The sequence below is a fragment of the Artemia sp. Qi Xiang Cuo genome, chromosome 5, assembly GCF_049724085.1.
Source record: "Artemia sp. Qi Xiang Cuo chromosome 5, ASM4972408v1, whole genome shotgun sequence".
Lineage (NCBI taxonomy): Eukaryota > Metazoa > Arthropoda > Branchiopoda > Anostraca > Artemiidae > Artemia > Artemia sp. Qi Xiang Cuo.
This window is the reverse complement of record NC_142798.1, coordinates 47,669,038-47,683,997: the sequence shown is the minus strand read 5'-3', so window position 1 is coordinate 47,683,997 and position 14,960 is coordinate 47,669,038. Positions and strand designations below refer to the sequence as shown.

Genomic DNA, 14,960 nt, shown 5'->3' with positions numbered 1-14,960 from the left:
CCTTGTGATTTCTTAGGTCAAACCGAGCGTCTTTCCATGGGCCTTAATTTTACTGATTTTAGGGGTTGTTTCCCCCTATTTTTGAAAATAAGGCAAATTTTCTCAGGCTCATAACTTTCGATGGGTAACATTAAACTTGATGAAATTTATTTATTTAAAATTAGCGCAAAAATCCGATTCTTTTGATGTATCAATTGGTATCAAAATTCCGTTTTTTAAAGTTTCGATTACTATTGAGAGGAGTCACTCATAATATGCAGTTCGTTACCACGAACTGTTTGATTAGAGCTTTCACTCATACTACTTTCAATTCAGTACTTACTTGACTACAACTACTCAAAATGTCTGTGTGAGAGATTGTGAGACTAAAGCAAAACTAAATTCCTATTTTGTCACTCTACATAGATTAGCCGCTTTCACTTTATTGTTACTCGGATTCTTGTAAACTGATTAATTTTAGCAGAGATGATGAATTCGGTGTAAATTTCAGTCCATCTCCAACGTGTGTAGCTGAAGAGGCCTGACGGTGGTAATCGCTATAATTGAACTCTTGACTGCGTCCAGCACCGCTTGTCAAATTCATCGAAATTTCACTGTTTTTTTTTATTGTTTTCTAATACCTAGTTGAAATACGTAACCTTCCTTTTTTACATTCTTTCTTTTTTCAAAGTACGTGTCTCCCATTCTGAGTAAGTATCTGGTTGATTACGTCGTGTCTTGTATGCCACAATAAAACAGGGAAAGGGAGGGGGAAGAAGAGAACCCTGGCAAAAGTAGAAAGACTAAAGGCCACATTTAAAAATGGTTTAGATTAAAAATTTATATTAAAGAACTACTTTGTTCTAATGATTTAATTTATTTCTGAAGAATACGTTTAGAAAGGAGAAGAACAATAGTGTATGTGTCCAAAAAGCACCCGCTCTAACCTTTTTGATTAAAATAAAAATTTAATTTTAAATCCTCCCTCTGGATATAGCTTATTTTCATTACACTTCTCCATTTCTTGAAGTCATTCATATAAAAATGTCTCATAATTTATTTCTATACATCATCTTTCTTTAAAACATGTCCCTCCATTAGAAATATTTTGACTGATCCTATGGATAGCATAGACACAAGTGCTCTCTGGGAATTTAACGATCCTTCGTAAGTGCATGCTAATTCAAGAATCTGTCTACTAAAAAATCAGTTCTAATTTTTGTGTTTTAGTTACGGCTCAAGAATATAAAGTTCTTGCCACCGATTACGATGCCTGGGCCATAGAATACAGATGCCAAGACCATGGAGTCACCAGCAGAAGAGGTAACTTATTTATTTTCATTCCTTCAGGGACAAAAAAGCTACACTTGTGACTTATGTAACTATAAATTTGAGCTTTATTAATTTAGTTTTATTTATAGTCTTCAGCATGTTACTTTAAGTATATCACTGAAATAAAACGCTACTGACGTGTTATACGAACCAAACTCAAGTTCTTGATCTGAGTAAAACCGTTTCTGTCTGCATTCGGAGATAATAAGCTTAGTGTAATTGAGATAAAATACAATACAGGTATACTTTTATTAAATACTTAGTATATAGAGTTGGTTAGGTTTGATATTTAATATAATGTGTTCTGGGGGACTGATTTCCGTAATTCTCAGCTGTAGTTTCCATAACTTTGTTACTTAAGTATTACATTTTCATCATAATTTGCTATATTTCATTAGGATTAACCCAACTTCACTTCTTTGGTTAGTCTCTATAACACGTAAGTACCAATAAAATTTAATGATTTGAATCTGTCATCCGATTGCACAAAGTCTCAATCCCAAGAAATTAACTGAATAGACTGATTTAAAAGCAAAGATCATCGTAAATGTTACGAAACAAATGAAGAACCAGTAACAATAAAAAATATTTTTCAGTATCCAAATCATGACTTAAGGAATAATGCGAGTCAGAGCTTTCAAAAATATGCCTTGTAGCTAAATCAGCTTTATAATATTTTCTTCGACCCATATATTTGGTTTTATATCGAATTATGACTTTGGATTTATATCGAATTATCGAATATTTTCTATCTTGTTTCATAGTAAATAAATGGCTAGCAGACGAGCAAGTGACCCTCGCTTCACAATAGAAAGGTGCGTAATGTTCAAGATTGAAAATTTAAAAAATGATCATTTCCGACGACAAAACGCTATCAATTACGAGTACACTGGCTATAGATAGGATTTAGATCTGACTATATTGACAATAAGTAGAGGTAATTTCGTGGGTGTTTTCCTAATCTGATTCTTAAGACTGCTACACAAACGCTATCAGTTCCTATGTGCGTGGAGAAAACCCAGATGGCAGGTGCAGTGAGACATTTCTGGCTTCTTCCTACATAAGAATTTGTTTGTGATGTAAGATATCATATTCGAACTTGTTCAGAAAATTAATTTTTATTTTACCATATAAGAATTTCGTACAAAGGGCAGATAAAGGTTTCGACTGTAACCCCCTCCCCCAATAGAAAAGCCCTTTATTTTAAGATTCAATAATGAAAATATAAAAATTTAACCAATGATTTGCCCACCAAATTCAACCCTCCATCTTCCAAGTTTTGTTTCTTTGATTAATATGATATTTATAGTTTCTTCCGATGCAAATACGTCCTTTTGATAAACCTATATACACATAGGGTCTTTTGATTTAGTTTAGCATCCTTTCTACATTCCTTGAAGCTTCACCTTGATACATTAGCCTTTTCTGACACACCCAGGATCAAATATTCCTAACCTTTCCTAAAGATCGATCCTTTATGTAAAAAATAATTTCAGATCAAAACAAGATGTACACTAGTAGAGCCATCTTGTCCAAAATCCCTATGAAGGAAACTTGCAGTCCCTTGGCTTGAAGAGCAAGAAACATCAATTGTAAAAAGTTATAATCATAGCTAACATCGTAATATAGCATTTACTTTTTACAAAAACTCTCCCAAATATTAAGTTACTTCCAAATTACTAACGATTTAGCTATATTTTTGAGTTAGATTTTTCTATTAATGATTACAAACGTGAAAAAGCCTATGACTTTTTCTTGTTTGGAATAGTAAGAGACGAACCCCAGGGACCAAGGCAGCTAAGCAACTCCAGTATATGCTGTGATTTGTTCTTTACTAGGCTTCAGATATATCTACAGCCTTGATACCGATAAAACTTACATGTTTTCCATTTGTAATTAATTGTACCGAAATTCTATATAAATTAATTAAAACAATTAATTAACTAAAATAGAATCAAATCATCTACCAAGCAAATAACTACCACAAATCAGTATCAATAAATAAATGAAACCCAAAACAAACAGAAATTAAAATAAATAAAAAGGCAAACTCTAAACGAGCAGAAAAAATTCTTTTAAATGTTTTCACTTTAATAACTTTAAGAAATCAAAAATTAATAAGATTTTAAGGAATAAATATCAGCATATGCATACTAAACTGACAATGTAAATTTTTTTCAGTAAATTCATTTGAATTTCTTCAGTCAAATACAAATTATATTCTGGCTTTTAGAAAGCATAGGGTTTAGAACCCTACTCACATTAATTTCTGCTCGTTTTGGGTTTGACTCTTTAACGTATTTCAATTTTGGTTTGTTTATTTATTTATTGATACTGATTTGTGGTAGTTGTATGTTTGGTAGACTATTTGATTCTATTTTTGTTCATTTTTGGTTTAATGGAGTTCTTTACTTTTTTTTGAAAAACTTATTTTGTGGAAAAAGTTTTTTTAAATCAATTTCTATTCGTTTTATATTGACATAGTCTTTTTTAGGGAGAAAGACTGAGCCTCTTCTAAAGTTAAACAGCCATCCCATCCATAAGAGCCTTAAATACCCCCTGGGTATAACTTACAACCCTTGCCCCTAATCTCTGGGGTTTGTTCAAAAGCCTTGCTATATGATATTTAGACTATTTTGAATAGAATGGCTATCTCAATATTTCTATTAGATGTATTTCGGGACAATACGACGTGTGTGGGAGGGGGAAGGGGATAACTGCCCTCCGATCACTTTGCCTCTTAAAAAGAGCACTAGGGCGTCTGATTACCAATCCAATGAGCCTCATCCGAAGTTTATATGACCATGCTTTCTGTAAAAAAAACCTTACATATCCCCAGGGCATAAATTACAACCCTTAACCTGGGGGCTGGGGGATTTTTTATCCTAAACAACATAATTTCTAGACCCTTCTGATACGCTGGAAAAAATTGCTATCTCAAAATTTTGATTATAAGCGTATGGGGAAAGGATGGGCATGGGGAGGGGGCATTTGCCCTCTTATCATTTTCGACTAATAAAAAAGCAACCAGTCCTCTCAATTTCCATGAGCCCTTTTTGAAGCTTCTACGACGAAAATTTCTATAAAAACCATGTATGCCCCAAGGGCACAACTTAGGACCCTTGTCCTGAGGGCTATGGGGGGAGGGTTGTCATCGTCAAAGACATAATTTCCAAACCTCTCAACTACGTTGAAGAAAATGGCCATAGCAAAATGTTGACCCGAAATGTTTGGGGAAATGATTGGCATGGGGCGGGGGTAATTCTCCCTCCGATCACTTTCTACTATTAAAAAGCCCTATAATCTTAGCCCTGAGGGCTGTAGGAGGGTTGTCATACTCAAAAACACAAGTTCCGGACCCTTCAACTACGTTCAACAAAATGGCTATATCAAAATGTGGATCGGATGTGTTGGGGGAAATGATGGCCTGGAGGGGGGGGGGCATTCGCCCTCCGATTGCTTTTGACTATTAATAAGGGCACTAGCCATGGGGGGGGGGCTTTCACCCTCCGATCGCTTTTGACTATTAATAAGGGCACTAGCTATCTCAGTTACCATTGAATGAGCCCTTTTTGAAGTTTCTACGACAACGCATTCTATAAAACCTAATATGCCCCCAGGGCATAACTTACACTCTTAGTCCGGAGGGCTGTAGGGGGGGGGGGATTCTCATACTCATAACATAATTTCCATACTCAGAATAATAGATAAACACGCATATATTTCAAGAAAAGACAGTTAAAATAAAGCAGAAGATAAGAACATTTTTCTAATGAAAATTTGGATTAATATACTTTTATATTCTTGATTTTCTTCACGATGGGTCCAGCTATTTTACGACCAATGATTGTGTAGAATTCTAACCTACATCAATAGATTTAATGATTTTGGATACCTGGTGGCACATTACTTGCTCATGTATTGTAATGCCTTTTCTGTATTATCTGTTATTTATCTATAAGGCTACATATTCATTTTACCGCTAATATCGGTAACAAAAAACGTCATTGGACGTTACTATACGTCCAATGACGTACTAAGTGAAGTGAAACAAATCGTCATAGTGACATTACTAAGCATTAGTGTTTTTAGTTTTAATATTTTGGAATTTAAATCAAACACCTTTTGGATAATTACATTAATATTTATCATCGAATTGCTTCACATGGAACTTTTCAATATTTCATATAATTAGCTGTAAAAAACACTATCAAACAGTACAATTTAGAATATGAGGAACAGTATTCTTAAGTGCAATGATTCTTCTCGAACACTTGTATAATGAAATTCCATTTATTGAATTTGTTAATTGTGATTTATACATCACTCGTTTCTATAGATGCAAAGCCAATTGAAAGATATTCAATGCAAGAAAATGTAACAAGTGGCCTATTAAGCAAAGAGAAAAGAATGAGGGATAAAAACCCTGTTGATGTTTTCTGTGATTACCTGAGCGTAATGTCGTATGACTATTTAATTAAAAAGAGAGTTCACTACTTTACTTTAATTTCCCGGAAAATTACTAATGTTGAAAAGTACTTAGGCTTTGACTCGGTCACCACTTCTAAGGCTGATTTGTCATTTAATCAAACCCATGGAGACGTTGAAGCCCGACGTGAAAAGCTAACAATGGACCTTTTGTTAGAATTATATCCTACCTCTGGACCTTTTGTGCAGCTGCTGTACAGCTCCCATGAGCAGCTGAAGAACCAAACATACATAGATAAACTGAAACCTGCTTTAAGTAATCTTAGAATTAAGGTTGACAGACTAAAGGCTTTTAATGAGGAAGAGATACAAATTCAGACAAATATTGCCTCAAATGTAATTACAAATATAAACATTTCTACAGTGACTGAGGAAATAAGGAAAATGAAAGTGAAAAAAGATGAAAATGGGGCAAATGAGACTGATCATGCTAGTTTTGGAAGCACTGCTACTCTTCAGCAAATATTCCCTGCTTTTGCCGATAATTCACAATTGCCGGTGACAAACACTCCCGATGCCAGCGGAATCACCAAGAAGATTCATGACAATAGTGCTGGGAATGATTCCATGACGTATGGGACAATAATAGCAGTAGTCTTTGGAGGCCTGTTAGTTATTTCAGCAATAGGATTTTTAGTTTACATTCGGTGGGACAAGAGAAAAAATGAGCAGCCGCTTCCATGAGCAGCTGAAGAACCAAACAAACACAAATAAATTGAAACCTGCTTTAAGTAATCTTAGAATTAAGGTTGACAGACTAAAAGCTTTTAATGAGGAAGAGATACAAATTCAGACATATATTACCTCAACTATAATTACAAATATAAACAGTTCTAAAATGACTGAGGAAATAAGGAAAATGAAAGTGAAAAAAAAAACGAAATGGGGCAAATTAGAATTAAGGTTGATCACAAAGAAGATTCATGACAATAGTGTTGGGAATGATTCAATGATTTATGGGACAATAATAGCAAGAGTCTTTGGAGGCCTTGTAGCTATTTCAGCAATAGGACTTGGAACTTACATTTGGTGGGACAAGAGAAAAAATCCACCTTTTTGTCGAATAGTTCTGTTTATACATAAGAAGTTGTTAAAAGTCTCGCATACCTTGAGTATCTCTACGCAGAACCAGTGTTTAGTTCTATCACACATGAGGTGATAACCAGTGTTCATATCATCACCCATAAGGCTGGGGAAAATAGGCTTAGAACCGTCTTTGTTGTGGACTTGTCTTGACTGTGAAGTAATAAATTCAGTTCTGTAAAAAAAACAAATGTACCATTCTATATGTGACTACTGCTGCAACCCAAATTTATATATATATTTATTTATGAGAGGCAGCCTGGCCGAGTGGTCCAAGGCACTGGTGTTAGCCAACAGTCTCTTCGGAGGCGTGGGTTCAAATCTTACCGCTGGTATTATGTTTGAAAGACTGCAGCTTGAAAAGACATCAAAAATTCAGTTTTTGGTGGAAAAATTCCTTCTCTTTTAGAAGTAATTTATTTTAGTTACTACAGATTTTTAACCCAATTAATTTCCTTTAAAATGAGCCATTGAACAACTATCTACGATGCTCCAGTGCCAAGCTATCTCTGGAAACAAAGAAAAAAAAAATATATTGCTTAGGCAAGAATGTTGTAGTACCTGCTACTTTTTTTGATTTTCAAGCCAATATATTTCCCTTGCGGTTCAAGCCAAGGGACAGAAAGTTTACTATACAGGGATTTCGGACAATGCGGTTCTACTGGTGTACTTTTTGTTTTGATCTGACTCCTTTGTTAGGAACTATGGGTTTTTATATTTCTTAACATTGGACGTGATCGTCTCTTACTAGGTTGCTAGCTACCGCTGCAACCCGGATGTACCAGTGTCCAGTTGTTTAGTGTTCAGATGTTCAGTGTTCAAGACAACCGTGACCTATCTTGATTTTGCATTAGTAAATTCAGTTCTATGATGGCCTGGAGGGGGGGGGGCATTCGCCCTCCGATTGCGTTTGACTATTAATAAGGGCACTAGCCATGGGGGGGGGCGTTCACCCTCCGATCGCTTTTGACTATTAATAAGGGCACTAGCTATCTCAGTTACTATTGAATGAGCCCTTTTTGAAGTTTCTACGACAACGCATTCTATAAAACCTAATATGCCCCCAGGGCATAACTTACGCTCTTAGTCTGGAGGGCTGTAGGGGGGGGGATTCTCAGACTCAGAACATAATTTCCGGACCCTTCAACTATGTTCAAGAAAATGACTCTATAAAAATGTTAATCGAAAGTGTTTGGGGAAATGATGGGCATGGAGCGGGGATGATTCTTCATCCGATTACTTTCGACTATTAAAAAGGACAATAGTCCTCTCAATTTCCATTCCAATGACCCCTTTTTGAAGTTTTTACGACAACATTTTATATAAAAGCATTATACGCCCCCTGGGCACAAGTTACAATCCTAGCCCTGAGGACTGTAGGGGGTTTATCATAATCAAGAAACAAAATTTCCAGACCCTTCAACTACGTTCAACGAAATTGCTATATCAAAATTTCGCTCGGAATTGTTTGGGTAAATCATGGGTATGGGGGGGGGCATTTGCCCTCTGATCGCTTTTGATTATTAATAAGGGCACTAGCCCTCTCAATTCCCAATTGAATGAGTCCTTTTTGAAGTTTCTACGACAACGCATTCTATAAAAACCTTATATGCCCCCAGGAAATAACTAACAACCGTTGCACTGAGGATTGTGTGTGTGTGTGGGGGGGGGGGCTGTCTTCCTCGAAGACCTAATTTTCAGAACTTTAAACTACGTTGAACAAAATGGACTATCAAAAAGAGCAATAGCTCTCTCAATTTCCAATTGAATGAGCCCTTTTTTAAGTTTCAACAACACAGCTTTCTGTCAAAACCTTATATGCCCCCAGGGCATAATTTACAACCCTTACCCTGAGGGATGTGGAGGGGGGGGGTTGTCGGCCTTAATGACCTAATTTCTTTAACTCTTAACTACGTTGAAAAAAGCGGCTATCTCAAAATTTTGATTCGATGTGGTTGGGGAAATGGTGGGCGTGAGAGGGAGGTTATTTTCCCTCCAATCACTTTCCACTATTAAACAGAGCACTAGCCCTTTCATTTTCCAATCTAATGAGCCCTTTTTGAATTTTCTACGACAACACTTTCTATAAAAACCTAATGTGCCCCAAGGGCATAACTTACAACCCTTGCCTTGAGGGGTGTGGGGGTGCTCATCCTCAAAGACATAATTTCCAGAACTTTCAACTACGTTGAAGAAAATGGCTATCTCAAAATTTTGATCGGATGTGTCTGGGGAAATGGCGGGCAAGGACGGGGTGTTATTTGGCTTCCAATCACTTTCGACTATTAAAAAGGGCACTAGCCATTACAATTTCAATCGAATGAGCCTTTTTCAAAGTTTCTACGACAACTCCTTCGATACGAAGTGCCTTGGTCTAAAGAAAAAAACAATAAATAATACATTGTGCCAACATCGCTCTTTACTTAGGCAGCGCTATTGAACTGCCTATGAAATCATTCCTGAAAACCATAATTTTTAAGATTTTGTTAGCTGTTTAGTTATTTTAAAACTGCATAGCTACATGTAGAGGTAATTTTCATTAAAAGTTGAATTCCAAAACTGTTAAAATGAAACATAAATCAATCATTAAATTATGTTCTTAAATTATGCGTGTTTATCTTTGTTTATTTGTTATTTATCTATAAGGCTACATATTCGTTTTACCGCTAATATCGGTAACAAAAAACGTCATTGGACGTTACTATACGTCCAATGACGTACTAAGTGAAGTGAAACAAATCGTCATAGTGACATTACTAAGCATTAGTGTTTTTAGTTTTAATATTTTGGAATTTAAATCAAACACCTTTTGGATAATTACATTAATATTTATCATCGAATTGCTTCACATGGAACTTTTTAATATTTCATATAATTAGCTGTAAAAAACACTATCAAACAGTACAATTTAGAATATGAGGAACAATATTCTTAAGTGCAATGATTCTTCTCGAACACTTGTATAATGAAATTCCATTTATTGAATTTGTTAATTGTGATTTATACATCACTCGTTTCTATAGATGCAAAGCCAATTGAAAGATATTCAATGCAAGAAAATGTAACAAGTGGCCTATTAAGCAAAGAGAAAAGAATGAGGGATAAAAACCCTGTTGATGTTTTCTGTGATTACCTGAGCGTAATGTCGTATGACTATTTAATTAAAAAGAGAGTTCACTACTTTACTTTAATTTCCCGGAAAATTACTAATGTTGAAAAGTACTTAGGCTTTGACTCGGTTACCACTTCTAAGGCTGATTTGTCAATTAATCAAACCCATGGAGACGTTGAAGCCCGACGTGAAAAGCTAACAATGGACCTTTTGTTAGAATTATATCCTACCTCTGGACCTTTTGTGCAGCTGCTGTACAGCTCCCATGAGCAGCTGAAGAACCAAACATACATAGATAAACTGAAACCTGCTTTAAGTAATCTTAGAATTAAGGTTGACAGACTAAAGGCTTTTAATGAGGAAGAGATACAAATTCAGACAAATATTGCCTCAAATGTAATTACAAATATAAACATTTCTACAGTGACTGAGGAAATAAGGAAAATGAAAGTGAAAAAAGATGAAAATAGGGCAAATGAGACTGATCATGCTAGTTTTGGAAGCACTGCTACTCTTCAGCAAATATTCCCTGCTTTTGCCGATGATTCACAATTGCCGGTGACAAACACTCCCGATGCCAGCGGAATCACCAAGAAGATTCATGACAATAGTGCTGGGAATGATTCCATGACGTATGGGACAATAATAGCAGTAGTCTTTGGAGGCCTGTTAGTTATTTCAGCAATAGGATTTTTAGTTTACATTCGGTGGGACAAGAGAAAAAATGAGCAGCCGCTTCCATGAGCAGCTGAAGAACCAAACAAACACAAATAAATTGAAACCTGCTTTAAGTAATCTTAGAATTAAGGTTGACAGACTAAAAGCTTTTAATGAGGAAGAGATACAAATTCAGACATATATTACCTCAACTATAATTACAAATGTAAACAGTTCTAAAATGACTGAGGAAATAAGGAAAATGAAAGTGAAAAAAAAACGAAATGGGGCAAATTAGAATTAAGGTTGATCACAAAGAAGATTCATGACAATAGTGTTGGGAATGATTCAATGATGTATGGGACAATAATAGCAGGAGTCTTTGGAGGCCTTGTAGCTATTTCAGCAATAGGACTTGGAACTTACATTTGGTGGGATAAGAGAAAAAATCCACCTTTTTGTCGAATAGTTCTGTTTATACATAAGAAGTTGTTAAAAGTTTCGCATACCTTGAGTATCTCTACGCAGAACCAGTGTTTAGTTCTATCACACATGAGGTGATAACCAGTGTTCATATCATCACCCATAAGGCTGGGGAAAATAGGCTTAGAACCGTCTTTGTTGTGGACTTGTCTTGACTGTGAAGTAATAAATTCAGTTCTGTAAAAAAAACAAATGTACCATTCTATATGTGACTACTGCTGCAACCCAAATTCATATATATAGTTATTTATGAGAGGCAACCTGGCCGAGTGGTCCAAGGCACTGGTGTTAGCCACCAGTCTCTTCGGAGGCGTGCGTTCAAATCTTACCGCTGGTATTATGTTTGAAAGACTGCAGTGTGAAAAGACATCGAAAATGCAGTATTTGGTGGAAAAATTTATTCTCTTTTAGAAATAATTTATTTTAGTTACAATAGATTTTTAACCCAATTAATGTCCTTTAAAATGAGCCATTAAACAACTATCTACGATGCTCCAGTGCCAAGCTATCTCTGGAAACAAAGAAAAAAAAAATATACTGCTTAGGCAAGAATGTTGTAGTAGCTGCCACTTTTCTTGATTTTCAAGTCAATATATTTCTCTTGCTGTCCAAGCCAAGGGACAGAAAGCTTACTATACAGGGATTTCGGACAAGGCGGTTCTACTGGTGTACTTTTTTTTTTGATCTAACTCCTTTGTTAGGAACTATGGGTTTTTATATTTATTAACATTGGACGTGATCGTCTCTTACTAGGTTGCTAGCTACCGCTGCAACCCGGATGTACCAGTGTCCAGTTGTTTAGTGTTCAGATGTTCAGTGTTCAAGACAACCGTGACCTATCTTGATTTTGCATTAGTAAATTCAGTTCTATGATGGCCTGGAGGGGGGGGGGGGCATTCGACCTCAGATCGCTTTTGAATAGTAATAAGGGCACTAGCTATCTCAGTTACTATTGAATGAGCCCTTTTTGAAGTTTCTACGACAACGCATTCTATAAAACCTAATATGCCCCCAGGGCATAACTTACGCTCTTAGTCTGGAGGGCTGTAGGGGGGGGGGGGATTCTCATACTCAGAACATAATTTCCGGACCCTTCAACTATGTTCAAGAAAATGACTCTATAAAAATGTTAATCGAAAGTGTTTGGGGAAATGATGGGCATGGAGCGGGGATGATTCTTCATCCGATTACTTTCGACTATTAAAAAGGACAATAGTCCTCTCAATTTCCATTCCAATGACCCCTTTTTGAAGTTTTTACGACAACATTTTATATAAAAGCATTATACGCCCCCTGGGCACAAGTTACAATCCTAGCCCTGAGGGCTGTAGGGGGGTTATCAAACTCAAGAAACAAAATTTCCAGACCCTTCAACTACGTTCAACAAAAGGGCTATATCAAAATGTTGATCGGAAGTGTTTGGTGAAATGATGGGTATGGGGGGGGGGGCATTTGCCCTCCGATTGCTTTTGACTATTAATAAGGGCACTAGCCATATCTATTCCCATTTGAATGATCCCTTTTTGAAGTTTCTACGACAACGCATTCTATTAAAACCTTATATGCCCCCAGGAAATAACTAACAACCGTTGCACTGAGGATTGTGTGTGTGTGTGGGGGGGGGGGCTGTCTTCCTCGAAGACCTAATTTTAAGAACTTTAAACTACGTTGAACAAAATGGACTATCAAAAAGAGCAATAGCTCTCTCGATTTCCAATCGAATAAGTCCTTTGTTAAGTTTCTACAACACAGCTTTCTTTCAAAACCTTATAGGCCCCCAGGACATAATTTACAACCCTTACCCTGAGGGATGTGGAGGGGGGGGGGGGGGGTTGTCGGCCTTAATGACCTAATTTCTTTAACTCTTAACTACGTTGAAAAAAGCGGCTATCTCAAAATTTTGATTCGATGTGGTTGGGGAAATGGTGGGCGTGAGAGGGAGGTTATTTTCCCTCCAATCACTTTCCACTATTAAACAGAGCACTAGCCCTTTCATTTTCCAATCTAATGAGCCCTTTTTGAATTTTCTACGACAACACTTTCTATAAAAACCTAATGTGCCCCAAGGGCATAACTTACAACCCTTGCCTTGAGGGGTGTGGGGGCCTCATCCTCAAAGACATAATTTCCAGAACTTTCAACTACGTTGAAGAAAATGGCTATCTCAAAATTTTGATCGGATGTGTCTGGGGAAATGGCGGGCAAGGACGGGGTGTTATTTGGCTTCCAATCACTTTCAACGATTAAAAAGGGCACTAGCCATTACAATTTCCAATCGAATGAGCCTTGTTCAAAGTTTCTACGACAACTCCTTCGATACGAAGTGCCCTGGTCTAAAAAAAAACAAAAAACAATAAATAATACATTGTGCCAACATCGTTCTTTACTTAGGCAGCGCTATTGCACTGCCTATGAAATCATTCCTGAAAACCATAATTTTTAAGATTTTGTTAGCTGTTTAGTTATTTTAAAACTGCATAGCTACATGTAGAGGTAATTTTCATTAAAAGTTGAGTTCCAAAACTGTTAAAATGAAACATAAATCAATCATTAAATTATGTTCTTAAATTATGCGTGTTTATCTTTGTTTATTTGTTATTTATCTATAAGGCTACATATTCGTTTTACCGCTAATATCGGTAACAAAAAACGTCATTGGACGTTACTATACGTCCAATGACGTACTAAGTGAAGTGAAACAAATCGTCATAGTGACATTACTAAGCATTAGTGTTTTTAGTTTTAATATTTTGGAATTTAAATCAAACACCTTTTGGATAATTACATTAATATTTATCATCGAATTGCTTCACATGGAACTTTTTAATATTTCATATAATTAGCTGTAAAAAACACTATCAAACAGTACAATTTAGAATATGAGGAACAATATTCTTAAGTGCAATGATTCTTCTCGAACACTTGTATAATGAAATTCCATTTATTGAATTTGTTAATTGTGATTTATACATCACTCGTTTCTATAGATGCAAAGCCAATTGAAAGATATTCAATGCAAGAAAATGTAACAAGTGGCCTATTAAGCAAAGAGAAAAGAATGAGGGATAAAAACCCTGTTGATGTTTTCTGTGATTACCTGAGCGTAATGTCGTATGACTATTTAATTAAAAAGAGAGTTCACTACTTTACTTTAATTTCCCGGAAAATTACTAATGTTGAAAAGTACTTAGGCTTTGACTCGGTTACCACTTCTAAGGCTGATTTGTCAATTAATCAAACCCATGGAGACGTTGAAGCCCGACGTGAAAAGCTAACAATGGACCTTTTGTTAGAATTATATCCTACCTCTGGACCTTTTGTGCAGCTGCTGTACAGCTCCCATGAGCAGCTGAAGAACCAAACATACATAGATAAACTGAAACCTGCTTTAAGTAATCTTAGAATTAAGGTTGACAGACTAAAGGCTTTTAATGAGGAAGAGATACAAATTCAGACAAATATTGCCTCAAATGTAATTACAAATATAAACATTTCTACAGTGACTGAGGAAATAAGGAAAATGAAAGTGAAAAAAGATGAAAATAGGGCAAATGAGACTGATCATGCTAGTTTTGGAAGCACTGCTACTCTTCAGCAAATATTCCCTGCTTTTGCCGATGATTCACAATTGCCGGTGACAAACACTCCCGATGCCAGCGGAATCACCAAGAAGATTCATGACAATAGTGCTGGGAATGATTCCATGACGTATGGGACAATAATAGCAGTAGTCTTTGGAGGCCTGTTAGTTATTTCAGCAATAGGATTTTTAGTTTACATTCGGTGGGACAAGAGAAAAAATGAGCAGCCGCTTCCATGAGCAGCT

General features: G+C 36.1%; 2 protein-coding genes across 2 annotated transcripts in view; both read left to right on the top strand.

Moving 5' to 3' along the window:
* The window catches only part of CalpC (calpain C), a 277,295-nt gene that overhangs the window by 106,996 nt on the left and 155,339 nt on the right, over positions 1-14,960 (top strand). The window lies entirely within an intron of this gene.
* LOC148952204 (uncharacterized) overlaps positions 1-14,960 on the top strand; it is a 40,422-nt gene that overhangs the window by 1,547 nt on the left and 23,915 nt on the right. Inside the window, exon 2 of the mRNA XM_089088631.1 lies at positions 1,210-1,302. Within this exon, the coding sequence (XP_088944757.1) occupies positions 1,210-1,302 (93 nt within the window). The remainder of the gene's footprint in view (positions 1-1,209; positions 1,303-14,960) is intronic.